The sequence below is a fragment of the Gossypium hirsutum genome, chromosome A11 (assembly GCF_007990345.1).
Source record: "Gossypium hirsutum isolate 1008001.06 chromosome A11, Gossypium_hirsutum_v2.1, whole genome shotgun sequence".
Classification (NCBI taxonomy): Eukaryota; Viridiplantae; Streptophyta; class Magnoliopsida; order Malvales; family Malvaceae; genus Gossypium; species Gossypium hirsutum.
In genome coordinates this window covers 13,859,529-13,873,923 of record NC_053434.1, presented here as the reverse complement: position 1 = coordinate 13,873,923, position 14,395 = coordinate 13,859,529, and the positions used below count along the sequence as shown (strand labels likewise).

The 14,395-nt window shown below is 31.8% G+C and overlaps 1 protein-coding gene across 7 annotated transcripts; it reads left to right on the top strand.

Moving 5' to 3' along the window:
* Positions 1–1,414: 1,414 nt before the first annotated feature.
* Positions 1,415–5,164, top strand: LOC107924601 (putative BPI/LBP family protein At1g04970). Of its 7 annotated transcripts, none has more exons than XR_005904873.1 (8): positions 1,415–1,542; positions 2,114–2,188; positions 2,724–2,863; positions 3,515–3,565; positions 3,673–3,752; positions 4,202–4,244; positions 4,369–4,444; positions 4,945–5,164. XR_005904873.1 is itself a non-coding variant. In XM_041081123.1 (7 exons), the coding sequence occupies exons 2-6, from the start codon at positions 2,120–2,122 to the stop codon at positions 4,216–4,218; spliced, it is 357 nt and encodes a 118-aa protein (XP_040937057.1). In that variant the 5' UTR covers positions 1,415–1,542; positions 2,114–2,119; the 3' UTR covers positions 4,219–4,244; positions 4,945–5,164. The 7 variants fall into 7 exon arrangements, 4 of the variants coding, with proteins under 4 accessions (XP_040937057.1, XP_040937055.1, XP_040937054.1 ...); XR_001691810.2 differs by having other exon boundaries at positions 1,454–1,936; positions 3,158–3,565; XR_005904872.1 differs by having other exon boundaries at positions 1,456–1,936.
* The last annotated feature ends 9,231 nt before the right edge of the window (positions 5,165–14,395 follow it).

Below are 14,395 nucleotides of genomic sequence, written 5' to 3'. Positions count from 1 at the left end.
TACAGCAAAACAGGTTTTTAGCAGCGTTTGAATGAAAAACGCCACTAAACAACAAGCATTAGTGGCGCTTTTTAGAAAACGCCGCTAATGCTTGATCTTTAGCAGTGTTTTTCAAAAAACACAGCAAAAAAAATTAACACAACACTATCATTTTATATTGAGCCTTTAGTGGCTTTAAGGTACTTTTTAAAAATGCCGCTAAAGATCGAGTATTAGCGGCGCTTTTTAAAAAACGCCGCTAATGCTTGATATTTAGCGGCGTTTAGAATTTTGCAAAACGTCGTCGTTTTGTATTGAGTTTTTAGTCGCTTTAGCGGCGCTTTTTAAAAACGGCACAAAAAATGAAAAAAAATTTAAAATACTATTATTTAAAATAATTTTAAAGATTTTTGGTATATGACTAATTGTTTTTTAATTTTTATGTTAAATATTTTCTTATATAATTGTAAAAGAGATAGTATTAATTTTAAAATATTGAATTAATTATCATTATAATTTAGGGTTTACAGTATTTGGTTAAGGGTTTAATGTTTATGAGTTACTATTTTAAGGTTTATGGATTATGAGTTTAGGGATTATGGTTTAAGGGTGGTTTAATGGTTGGGGTTTAAGGTTTAGGTGTTAGGGGTTAAGGGTTCAGGACTTATGTTTTAGGATGTTTATGGATTATAAGTTTAGGGTTTAGATTAATTAGTGTTTTTAATTTAATTTATATGATAAATATTTTCTTATATAATTGTAGAAGAGATAATATTAATTTAAAAATATTGAATCAATTATCATTATAGTTTAGGGTTTATGATTTAGGGTATATGGTTAAGGGTTTAAGATTTATGAGTTACTATTTTAAGGTTTATGGATTATGGTTTAAGGGTTGGGGTTTAAAGTTTAGTGGTTAGGGGTTAAGGGTTAGGGGTTTAGGGTTAATTGTTTATGTTTTAGGATTTTAGGGTTTAGAGTTTATGGATTAAGGGTTTAGGGTTTAGATTAATTAGTGTTTTTTAATTTATATATTAAATAATTTCTTATATAATTGTAAAAGAGATAATATTAATGTTAATATCTTAAAATTTTGATTATAGTTTAAATTATTTAAGAGATAATAGATAAATTTTATATATATTAAATGGTTTAGGATTTAAGGTTTGCTTGATATTTGTTAAATGATAAAATTTTATACAACCAATTAATACTTTTATTTTCAAAAATATTTAATCTAAACCATTTGATATATTTAAATATTAGATTAAAAAAACAATGATAAATAAATAAAAATATTGATAACAAATAAAAATGAAATACAAAAATAAAAATAAAATATAAAATAGAGATTAGTAGCGTTTTTATGAAAAATGCCAGCAAAGATATGCAATAGCGGTATTTTTTTTAAAAAACACCACAAAAAATATTCAATAAAAAAATGGCACCGTTTTATCCCCAAATTCCCCCCTGAAACCCTTAATTTTTTCCCCTAAAATCGGTATCCTTGAAACCCTTTAGGTGTTTCTCTCCGCCGCTTCTGCTACTTTCCAATTTTCCCAAGTAAATAGTTCTCTTTTAAAAATCTCGAATTCTTCTTGCATTCCTGTGCTCCACTGATCTGAAACTGTCATGCTCTTTCTTTTTCATTGACCCATTGCATTATTCCACTTCACTTTGTTCTAAATTTTCAGATTTCCATCTGGGCTTTTATCTTCCCCTGTTTTTATTTTGTGGGTTTTTGTTGTAATAAGTTTCAATCTGCACCCATGGGAAAATCAAAAAAGGCCCCTAAATTTGCTGGCATGAAGAAAATGGTCACTCAAAAAGCTATTAAACAGCAAGTGTTTTTTCGCCATTTTTCTAGTCCTCTTTTTTAAAATAAAAAAATATTTTCCTTCTCTTTAATTTACTTTGGTTGATATAATTTTCAGGAAGTTGTTTCTTTAATTTTCAGGTAGTTGTTTCTTTTCTTTCTCTGTTTGATTATCCAGAAATTACTTTTTTTTCCTCTCTGTAAACAAACGAGATTTTGGATTTAAGATTTGTTTTTCTTATTTTTTTATGTAGAGTCTATACTCTATTAGATCTGTATTTAATTATTAGATTCTGTTTTCTCCTTCTTTTTCTTAAGTTGAATATGAAGTGGAAGTATTCTTACAAAGCATGGATAGTCACTATTTCTGATCAAGGAACTGCCACTGTTGAGGTATGGGATAACAGTTGGGAACTTTGAAAGAACAAAGTAATTGATACTGTTGATTTGGTTCTATCTTGGCTTTCACTTTTCATTTTTGTTTAAATATTCATGAGTACAGGGATATAATCTTTCAAAGGTGAAAAAACTTTTGAAAAATTTAACATATTCCCATAGTTGTTTCAGTTTAGTTAAGCTCGGAAAGAAGGTTCCGCTTGAATAATTTATAATTTGTATGTTTTAACCTGTCCATGTTATAGTATTTTGAAGTTTTATAGTTGGGAAATTTACATAGTTTTTTCATGGTTATTTGAGATGTCATATGCCCATTATTAAGCCCCTCTTTATATGGTACTGGTTTTGGTTCATATCATCTTGCATCAAAGAACTTTGTGCTTATCCATTATGCTAACCTTTACCTTGTCATAGTTTGATATTTATCAAATAATAAGTATATTAAAAGAACCAGTAACAAACTAACGTCTATTTAAAATTTTGATTGTTAGGATGGTTTGTAGACGTGATGTTTATATTTGCTGGTTCATAGGTTCTAGGCATGGTGGTGTGGCTTAAAGCGACTGTTATAAACGAAGAAGGAACTCTCAAGCTATTTTTATCAGACTATGAATGTCATGTGAAAGATATCTCCATAAGTGTAGATGGTGGAGCTTCTTGGCTTTATCAAGGGTATGCTATCGTTGCCTATTCGGACAACTATGCCAATCGAACTCTTCATTTTTATTGAAGCATCCACGTCCCACAAATGATCCTTCAAGGACCCTCCAAATACATAGAATCAGTCATTATTCTGTCATTAAACCATAGGGTTGTTAATAGTATTCTACAAAACTAAATTATGCATCAGTTAAAAATCACATACATGAATCTTTTAGGTTTACCATCTTGTTCTTTAGGTTCTGCCGGAGATACTTATCTTTCCTGTTATGATACTTATTGTATTTATTCAACTTATTATCCAAGATCATTGATGCTTTTCGAGGGAAAATCATGTCTGAAGTTGAAGATGCGATTATCAAGAAGATCAAAGAAGGAATAATAAAGCTTGACTCATTGTTGCAGTCGCTTCCAAAACAACTACAAGTTAATAGTGTTGTTGCATTGAATGTGACTTTCATAGATGACCCTTTGTTAACTAATTCTTCCGTAGAGCTTGAAATTAATGGTTTATTCAACGGAGCAGATGAAATTTCAGTTTCAAACTATTACAGTAAAAGAGCACGGAATTTCCTTTCCTGCAATGGTTTCTGCTTGGATTGTGCTATTTCTTTTGTCTCTTGGCATTTGTTATGTTTAACAGTTTCTTATGATGTTCTGTAGGTTTTATTTGCCCTTAACTGTACAGATTTGTATTGATGACAGAAGTAGCAGGTAAAGCATAAGTTACTGGTTTATTGAAGTTGAGAACTTAAGGCTTCTCTTCTTGCTTGTAGTGCATTTCTTGAATTAATGCTGAGTGTATGATATGTATTTGTCAGGCATGGTTATTGTTCCTTTACACTGGTTTGTCTATGCGAGAGAACATATTGCGAGCAAATGGAAGTGATATTCGTCCATGGTAATTGCATCCCTTTTTTCTTTTTCAAATGTTTTCTGAAAGCAAACTTGTACATGTTTATACTAACAAATTATACTTTTTTCTTTTTTTAATTCCAAAAAACTTAGAGACTAACTCGAAATCATTCAAATTTAAAAATTTTGACGCACTGATAGATGTAGGATACTGTTAAGTACTCTAGTTTTGCAAAAACCCCATGGAGGATATAGCCAAGAGTCTCTTACGGTCTGATAATTTAAAAATTTAAAGACACCAAATTTGGTTTCATTTTTGAAGAGTCAAGTCCCTGCTTGCATTTAAATTTGCCCCTCTAGTTAAATTTTTTTAATAAACTCAAAATTCGAATATCAAATCTTACTTTTGTACGAGAAGTTATGCATGCATGCATATAATTTTGCTTATAATTCTACAGCAACAAAACTTGGTTGTTGATAATGTTTAACTTGCAGAATCAACTTATAGTTAGAATCAATTTCTGAGCTTCAGAAAAAGGTATGTCATGGTTTCTCTTATAATATATATCTATGTGAATATTAATATGGCTTGAAATTTTTTCTAGTTGTATTGCTTTGCAGTTATCTGTAATATATCTATGTGGTTTGTTTTATCTTTGTAGGGCAATGAGATTGAATGAGAGTGTTATTTTAAGAGAGTACACTGGACAACGATATGAAATTGAGACACCCATGACGGTGATAAACCATTTAACCGTTCTTTGATTCTCTAGCTATACATGAAATCGCTACTTATGAGTATTTTATAGAATAACTATGAGGTGGTTGTAAAGTTGCTTTATTTCGAAAGCCATGGATTAGTTCACTTTTTACAAGTGTTTTGATGTATATGCCCTGGTTTTTGTGAAAACTATAGTCCAAAGTATCCACTTAATAATTGAATTAACTGGAAATGATGAGGTTTATGTCAACTTAGCAAGATCATAGTTCCTGTTGTAAGAATTGCCTTGATTACTTGAATCTTATATAATATTAGTATGTGGAGTTTTGTTAGTAATATCTTTGATTAAATATTAAGACTATACCTTTCCTTGATGTTCTGAGAAAAAAAAAGTGTGAAGAATAGAAACCATTGCGCATGTCATAGGCATTGAAGCATGTTTGGTACTTTGGTGTTGGGTAATCTGTATGTTTTGGTTCCTTATTAATCTCCTTTACTGTTTAAACTTGTGATGCAGTCTTGGGTGAGTAAAATACCAGAGTATCCTCATCCAGTGGCATCTTCCATATCCAGCAGAGTGATGGTAGAGCTTGGAATGGTGACTGCTGTAATTACTGCCGTAGCAGTTCTTGTTGTTGGGTTTCTAGTAGCTGCTGCATTTGCTGTCACCAGTTTTAAATTTAAATGTATTAAATTACATATTAAATTATATATTGAATCAATGTTTATGTATTAAATTTAAATTCATTAATTTTTATATTTAGTTTTAAAGTTAAAATTTTAATAGAAAATTTAATTTAATTAATATTTTTATTTATCCTTAAAAGTTTATAGTTTAAAGTTCAAATTTCAAAAATTAGACATAATATAATATTTATCATAGAAATAAATAATAAATATTATTTAATTAAAATAATTTTTTAAGGTCTTGTTCTATAGCAGCGTTTGTGAGAAAAGCGCCGTTAAAAGTCATTATTTTTAGCAGTATTTGTAGAAAAAGCGTCGTTAAAGGTCATGGTTTTTAGCGGCGTTTGTGGGGAAAGCACCGCTAAAGGTCATGGTCTTTAGCGGTATTTCTTTCATAAACGCCACAAAATGTTAGCGGCGTTGTCTTTAGCGGTGTTTTTTGCGGCGCTTGTGAAAGCGCCACAAATAGTTTTAGTGGCGCTTAAAAGTGCCACTATAGGCCTAAAAAAATGCCGCTAAAAGTCAATTTTGCTGTAGTGTTGGGAAGCATCAGTACTGGAGCATTGGACTGGTAATGTTTGACCCTGTCGAAAGTCTTCTGGTGCTCCTCATCCCAAATGCCTGGATTGTGTTTCTTAAAGAGATGGAATATAGTGTCGCATTTCTCAGTTAATTGTGAAATAAACCGGGCGATGTGATTTAGCCTTCCTAGGAAACCTTGAACTTCTTTTTAAATGCGCGGTGGAGGCAACTCTTATATAGCCTTTACTTTATCTGGGTCGACCTCAATCCACTTTTCACTGGCTATAAATCCTAGCAATTTTCCTGACCTAGACCCGAAGGTACATTCCGCTGGATTGAGTTTTAGTTGGAATTTTCTCAACCTTAAGGACAGTTTCCTTAAGACTTGCACATGCTCCTTCTCTGTTCAGGACTTATTGATAATATCATCAACATAAACTTCAGTTTCCTTGTGCATCATGTACTGAAACAAGGTTACCATGGCTCTTTGGTACATTGCTCCCCCATTTTTCAGTCCAAATGGCATCACTTTATAGCAAAATGTTCCCCACATGGTTACGAATGTGGTCTTTTCCATGTCTTCAGGATGCATCTTTATCTGGTTGTATCCCGAGAAACCATCCATGAAGGAAAATAGCGAGTAACCTGTTGTGTTGTCCACTAAAGTGTCAATATGAAGTAATAGGAAATTGTCTTTCGGGTTGGCTTTATTCAAATCCCTATAATCTACACATATTTGTACTTTCCATCTTTTTTAGGGGAAGGGACAATATTGACTACCCATTTTGAGTATTTAACCACTTGTAAGAAATCAGCATTGAATTGCTTCTTAATCTCCTTTTTATTTTCAACAAAATGTCGGGCCTCATCCTTCGGAGCTTCTGTTCAACTAGCTTGCACTCTTCCTTTATGGGGAGTCAGTGTACCATGATATCAGTACTTAACCTGGGTATGTCCTGATATGACCATGCAAAGATATCATTGAATTTCTGGAGTAATCTAATGAGGTATCGCTTTGTCTTTCCGGCAATGCAAGCTCCAATCTTCACCTCTTTTTCCCCTCCTAAGCTCACAGTTTCCACTGACTCTTTATAAGGTAGGATTTGTTTCTCATCTTGTTCTACCATCCTCAACAAATCAAAAGACAGATTACAGTCTCGATCATCTTTAAAATCCTGAGAATCCTTCATACACATATCTTGCTCAAAAGGAGATTTTGAGTTAGTAGCAGCGTTGCTCATATCATTAATATCTGGAGACCTATTATAGGGATGGAGAAAAGTCCAAAGAACAAAAGAATCTATGAATAATTATCTGTATGGTATGATTATGAATGATATGGAAAGAATAAGAGAATATTTGCTCAAAATGATAAGCGAAGATGCATTTTATTGAAACAAAAATGTTGGACATAAGCCTATTTTACAAAAGGATTCTTATTGCTCTTAGGCTTAGAGCAATAAGCATGTGTTCTGAAAATTACTCTGAATTAGCTCTAAAAACTGCAAGAATCTCTTCCGCATTCCAGTTGTTCAGAACACTTCTAGGTACATAGGGGCAGATACCTAATAAATTTTCTCCCCCAATTCTTTCTTCAGATATGACGTTGATGTTCAGATTTCCTAACATTTCTTCAGCAGTTTCCTTTCTTGACATCTTTTGTTCAGGGTGAATAGTTCTTCTTGACACAAAGGTCCTGGATATATGAGGAAAGGTCATGGTTCCCACTTGACATTTTCCCTACACAATCGTACTCTTCTCCTTTCTTGTTTCTTCTCAAGCTCTCTCTTCTTTTGCCTCGCATCTGGCATGTATCCTAAGCCAAAGCGGTCTCATTTGTCCATTAGCATGAGTGCATCGACCCTTCCTTGTAGGCATTTCCCAAGTCCTCTCACACGCAAGGCTCATTTCTTAACTGTTAGTTGTAGTCCTATCCTTGTAGTTTTAGAGATTTTTAACATCAGGATCCTATTTCCCTCGACAATGAAAGTTGAATTCACAAATTCTAGCGATCGAAAGAAACATTCTATCGCTTCATCATCTGCCCCTATATATGACGCGTCACTGGTTACGGATGTAATAATGTCTTATTTCGCGTTTATTGTTACCAGTCGACCCTCAGATACCAACTTCAGCTTGCACTGCCCCAGCTGAATGAATCCAAGGCCTCCCCAGGAAGCAATTATAAGAAGGCTTAATGTTCATCACCAGGAAATCTACTTCATAAGTGTTTGGACCAATCAAAAGGGGTATTTCAATCCTTCCAATCACCCGCCTTTTGGTACCATCGAATGCTCTCACTATGTTCTGACACGTCTTCATATGAGAGCTATCCACAGGCAACCTATTCAGTGTGGATAAAGGCAAGACATTTAGTGCAGATCCATTAATAATTAACACACCTGGTAATGTATATCCTTTGCAGCAGGTGGTAATGTGCAAAGCCTTTGTAGATCCCATGCCCCCTGGCGGTATTTTGTCATCATTAAAAAAGACAGTTGTTTGTGCTTATATTGTTGACTAGGCGGTTCAGCTTGTTTACAGAGATATCGTTAGCGACATAAGTTTCGTTTAGCACTTTCATCAACGTGCTACAATTTGTCTCCAAACTTAGGAGTAAAGCTAGCACTGATATTCGAGCTGGTTGTTTATATAGTTGTTCTACCACACTATACTCACTATGCTTTAAGAATTTCAAGAATTCTTTAGTCTCTTTCTCAGTTACCGGCTCATTAACGGGTGATTCAAGTCTGGCCGTCTTTTATTTCTTTTGTTCAACCACCAAGGCTTTTCCTTTTACAGGCTCTGCTCCTACATTGGATGGATTATAGCGCCTTCCACTGTGTGTGTAGAAACCCACATCTTGACCTTCTTCTGAAGCGTTAATTGGGTTCTCATCTCCCGGGATTGTCACATTGCAGTCATAATTATAATAACCCGAATTTTACGGTTATCGAAAAAGTGTATTTTCAAGTCTCTGTTACTAAAAAATGAGTCCGTAAATATTTATCAAAAATATTTAAAAAGTTAATTGAGTGGTTAATTAGAGTTTAATTAAGTGAATTTAGCTTAATTAAGGATAATTGGATAAAAGGATTAAATTGAATAAAGTGCGAAAGTTTAATTATAGATTAAAAGAAAATAAAAAGGACCAAAATGGCGATTATGCCATTTAGCATAAATGAGGCGGCATATAAAGTAAAAAAAAATCTAAGATTTTCACTTAGATTTTAATTATAATATATATTTATTAGTAATAAATGTTATTAAATTAATTTATTATAATTATATTATAAGATATTTATATGATAAATAAATTAGTATAAAGACAAATGTATAGTAAATAAAATATACAAGTGTATGGAAAAAAATACATACATTTGTAATACATGTATTAGATATTAAATAAATATTTATTATTTTATAAAAGATATTTATTAATTAAATAATTATTTTATAAGTTTTTATATGATAAATATATTAAATAATGACAAATGTATGGTTATAAATGAATACAAATGTACTAATAATATACACAGGAATAAATAAATAATACTTATTATTTAAGTATAAATACATATGTGTATATATATAAAAAAAAGGAAATAAAGAAAGAAAAAGATAGAAAATGAAGAAACAAAGCAAACGAAACAGAGAGCCGGGGAAGGAAAGAAAGAAAAAGAAAAAAGAAAGAAGAAAAGGGAAAATTAGAGGTGCAAAGCTTGGAAGTTTAATAGGTAAGTCAATTTAGCCATTTTTACTTAAATTTGATGTTTTAGAAGTTTTGGAATAAGATTTTAATGAAATTAAGTTGATATTTTGAAAGTTATTAGATTTCTAGATAATGTTCATGTTGAGTAAAATGATGAAATAAGGGTTAAATTGATGGAAATTCAAGTTAGAAATGAAATAAGGATTGAATTGTAAAGTAATTCATAAGTTTTATGTTGAAGGGCTAATTTGAAGAAATTTTCAAACTAGTTAAATAAGCTGAAAATTTAGTAGTTAAATTTGAGTTGGGATGGAACTTGAATAGAAATAGAGTATGAATTAAGTTAGTAAAATTAATGGAAATTGATTTTAGGACATAATTGTGAAAATGTTGGAATTAAAGTCTAGTGCTAAAATTATGATTTCCAAAAGTTGTAAAGTAGTTTAAAGTGATAGAATAAAGTGTTAATTGAGAAAAATCAGCTCAATTGAGAGGCTAATTGGGTAGGGACGAAATTGTTATTTATTAAAGCTTAAGGGAAAAATGGTAATAAACAGCTTGCACTAAAACAATATTGGACAGCAACAGTAAATTAACTTTGAAAAATAACCATAAATTGTAGAATTAGAAGATGAAAAAAATATGAAATTTAAGCTCATTGAGTCTAGTTTCTTATAGAAGAAACGGTGTAAGTAATGAATTTGTAAATCATGAGATATAATAAATTTTGAGAGACAAGGTCAGAATGAATTCGGGTTCCCCTGTTCTGACTTTGGAAAATCATAAAAAATTGGATAAAAATAATTAGGGGCTAAAATTTATATGTTTAGAATTCTGAATGAGTATATTTTCAATAGAAATAAATGGAAATATCATTTGAATTCTGTGCGAGGAGATAATTAATTTTTAGTGAAGAAGGGTCAGAACTGTCAGACAGCAGAAGAAGGGTATCTTTAAAGAATAAACTGTATTTATTGGCTAAACCAAAAATTTTGAAAATTTTATGGTAAGAATATATATAAGTCTAGTTTTAGGGAAAATTATAATATATTAAATTTGAGTTCTATATCTCCGGATATAAATAATTTAGTAACTATGACACAGATGGACAACTTGAATATTCATAAAAGTAAATAATAAAAATTATAGATTATGTTACTTACAAGTGTGTTATGTACATTAAGGATGTTGAATGGAGAGGAGGAGGAGGAAAAATATATATGAATATCCAGCTAGCATGGCTAATTTGCATGTTATAGGCTTAAGGACTAAATTGAATAAAAGTAAAACTTCAAGGGGAAATTTTGTAAAAATGTCAAAAATGACCAAATTGAAGGGAATGAATTGTTTTATTATCTAAATTAATAAATTGAATGAAATTGTCAATTTAAGATCAAATGAAAATAGGGAAAATGGTAAATTACCAAAATGCCCCTAAATCTTGATATTTCTGCAATTTCGATAGGTAAGTTCGTGTAACTTGAATTATATTCTTAAATGCTTGAAATGTATGTTATTGATATGAATATGATTTGAAAGTTCATTGTATGAAAATTTATGAAACATTGATCTATTTGATAAAAATGGGAAGAAATCCCGGTTAAATTAAAAGGAAATTTCGATGGATCTCTGAAAAGGAATTGACGGTAAAAAGGTTCTAGCCCGGACGGGTGATCTTATCCTGATATACCCTCTCGAAGAATATGTGGAAAATGGATTTAGCCCGGACGGGTAATCCGAATTAGGGTCTGAATTTAGCTTGGACTGGTAATACCGACAATACTCTATGAGTTTATATTACAGGGGATTTAGCCTGGACTGGTAATCCCACTGTAAGGATGAGGTTCGCGGGAGTGTGCTCTCTGAAATGAAATGTGTAAGACCATGGTTGAAAGATACCATGGCAACCTGATATGAAATGTGTAAGACCATGGTTGAAAGATACCATGGCAACCTGATATGAAATGTATAAGACTATGGTTGAAAGATACCATGGCAACGTAACATGAAATGAATAAGACCATGGTTGAAAGATACCATGGCAACATGACAGAAAACTAGTAAAACCATAGTTGAAAGATACCATGGCATCATGTCGAAGATAAATAAGATCGTGGAAGAGAGACGCCAAGATATCTGCTGAACAACTAATATTCAGGTAATATATACCAGATGACATGATTATATGAATTGGTTATACAAAATGGTTGTGTGAAATGTTTACAAGAATTGGTCATATGGAAATATATGTACAAAATAGTTATATGAAATAATTAAGAAGATAGATAAATGAAATAAGTATAGATACATGGAATTTAATTTATGTTAAGTTTAATACGAACTATTACCGAAATAAATATACATAAAATATAAGGAAATGATGGTGCATGGAATATTGATATAACGAAATGAATGATATATGCTTATGAAGAAACAGTAAGAGAATAATATATTTTGTGACATGTACATATATAATTATCTTTGATATGTTAATACAAGGAAATTATGTAAGTTGAGACTATTATTAAACTCAACTGTGATATGTTGAGAAAATAGGTATATCAATGTTGAATTTATATGAAATATGTGCAAGTATACTAACAATGTTGTTGTTTGACGCTTAGACAAGTGTCATGCTATTAATTGAATGGTAACATGTTTAATTATAAGAAGCATTGAAATGGTAAGTACTTAGATGAAAATATAATTTAAGATTTTGCGATTTTTTTTATGATCCCGATTTTATTCCGGTTGGTTTCTAATGTATGTTTTGGGCTTCGAGGGCCCAATAGAGAGACATTATGATTATTTTCAAAATATGAATAATAAATGACTCAGAATTATATGAAAATGTTCATTAAACTCCGGTAATGCCTCGTACCCTATTTCAACAATGGATACGGGTAGGGGGTGTTACAATAATTACAGGGAACCCTCTTGCTGTCCTTGTAGGGAAAGGCTACAGGTTTCTGGATTATGACCCTCTATGCAATTTGTACTCCGGATTCATTGCTCATTGGTTGTGAAATAATAATCACTGAATGGTTGACCTTATGGACATTCTCCGTTGATCTTTCCTCTGAGGCGCATATGTCTCATTCTTCTGAGCCCTTAACCTCCTCAGAAAATTCAATTTTCTTATTATTTATCAGATTTTGTACTAGGGTCCTGAATTCAATGCACTCTTGAATTTCATGACCCTGCTTAGCATAGAACTCATAGTAGTTCCTTATCCCTTCGAGTCTCTTTTCTGAATCTTATTTTATTAATCCTCCTTCTACCAACTTTTTCCAAACCCATCTCAGTGGGGGTTTTTACGTCTGCCACATCAATTTTGGTTTTTTTCCCTCCACTCTCAATTATCGCATTTAGCCCTTTATCAAAATGACTGGGTAATGGATTTCATGCCACATTAGGTCCTGATGGGTCGTCAAGCTTTACAATCCCTATCTTAATGAACCTTTCAATTACCTTTTGGCATAACTGTAAAGAAAAACCTCAACGTTTGGGGGCTTTTGGTTTTATACCCTTAACCATTTTATTTTTTGATTAACACCCTCAACGTTACGATTTTTTTAGAAATCAGTCCACTTTTAACTGTCAACGTGAGTTGACCATTAATTAAATTGTAGGTTAAAATAGTGGCCCATTTGGCATGCCACATAAGCACATGGCGTCATATATGACGTCATCTATTTAACTTTTTTTATATTTTGTTTTCATTTTCTTTCTTCTTCCTCTTTCTCTCTTCCCCTGCAAATCACATCATCGAATGATTCTTCTAAAACCTAAAGCTTTAAATTTACTCTTTATCACCACCACTATAATGGCAAATTTCAAAGAAATGAAAAATTTCTTCTTCATATCACCAAAAGAAAAGTAAAAAAAAACCCAAGGAATGAAGATCATCAACAGTTTTAAAGTTTTCAATCTCGTCCCTTGTTTTCCTATCAACCCTTTCATTAACCGTAGCGGCTTCTTGTCCAATGGATCTTAACTCTTTGCCATGATTTTCACCCTTCAAATTCAACACCCAAAGCTGAAATCTCGAAACAAAACTGTTGTGTTTCACTGTTATCGATTTTCGGCATTGGATTAGCCAAACACATTAAAAAAACCAGTCTTTTTCAGCTCCCTGATTTGCCCACTTTCGTTTCATACCTCCATGATTTCCAATCCAAGCTCTATTTGCTTTCTCTCCTTAACGATGTCGTTTCCCTTTGTTTCGAGTCGACCCAGTTAGTGATTATGCTTGATCTTTGTGGCGAGATACAAATGACTAAAGATTGGGTCGCTAAATTTGGTTAATCCACGGTGTTAGACCAATGTTGCAAAGCTGATCTCGATGATTTAATGGCATGTAATACTTGCTTCTATGCTGGTAACGAGGTTCATTCATGGTTACACGGTACTGATTGTTTTAATGGCTATTGATGGTAATCGCTTACATCGTACTGATTGTTTTGATTTTATTGTTCTTTATGCTGTTGGGATTGTAATACCCCAAAAATTTCTATAGTAAGATATCATCATTGATATAGAAAAATAAGGAAACAAGTGACAAAAAGGGAAGATTTGAGTTATGACGACATTGGGAAGTAAATTATGATATCTTGATTTAGGAAAGGACTAAATTGTAAAAGTGTAAAAAGTTTTATTGCCTACGAGTAAATGCTCAAAACTTGAGGGGTTAAAATGTAAACATAAAAAAGTTAAAGGGCCAATAGTGTAAATATTTTAAGGGTGGAATGATCTAGAAACTAAGGAAAATGGATGAATTAGGACCAAATTGAATAGGTGAAGAGTGATGAGGGACTAAATTACAATTTTACCAAATTAAATGATGACTTAAGGATGAAATTTTAAAAGATAATAAAGGGAAAAATGGTCAATTAGAAGAGAGAGAAATCTAGAAAGTAATGATGATGTTGATGATATTTTATAATTATTTAATTAAGATAAATATTATTTTAATATTTTAATGAGATATTTTACAATTTATTATTAATTTATTTAATATATAAGGAAGGAAAGATAAAGAATTTCT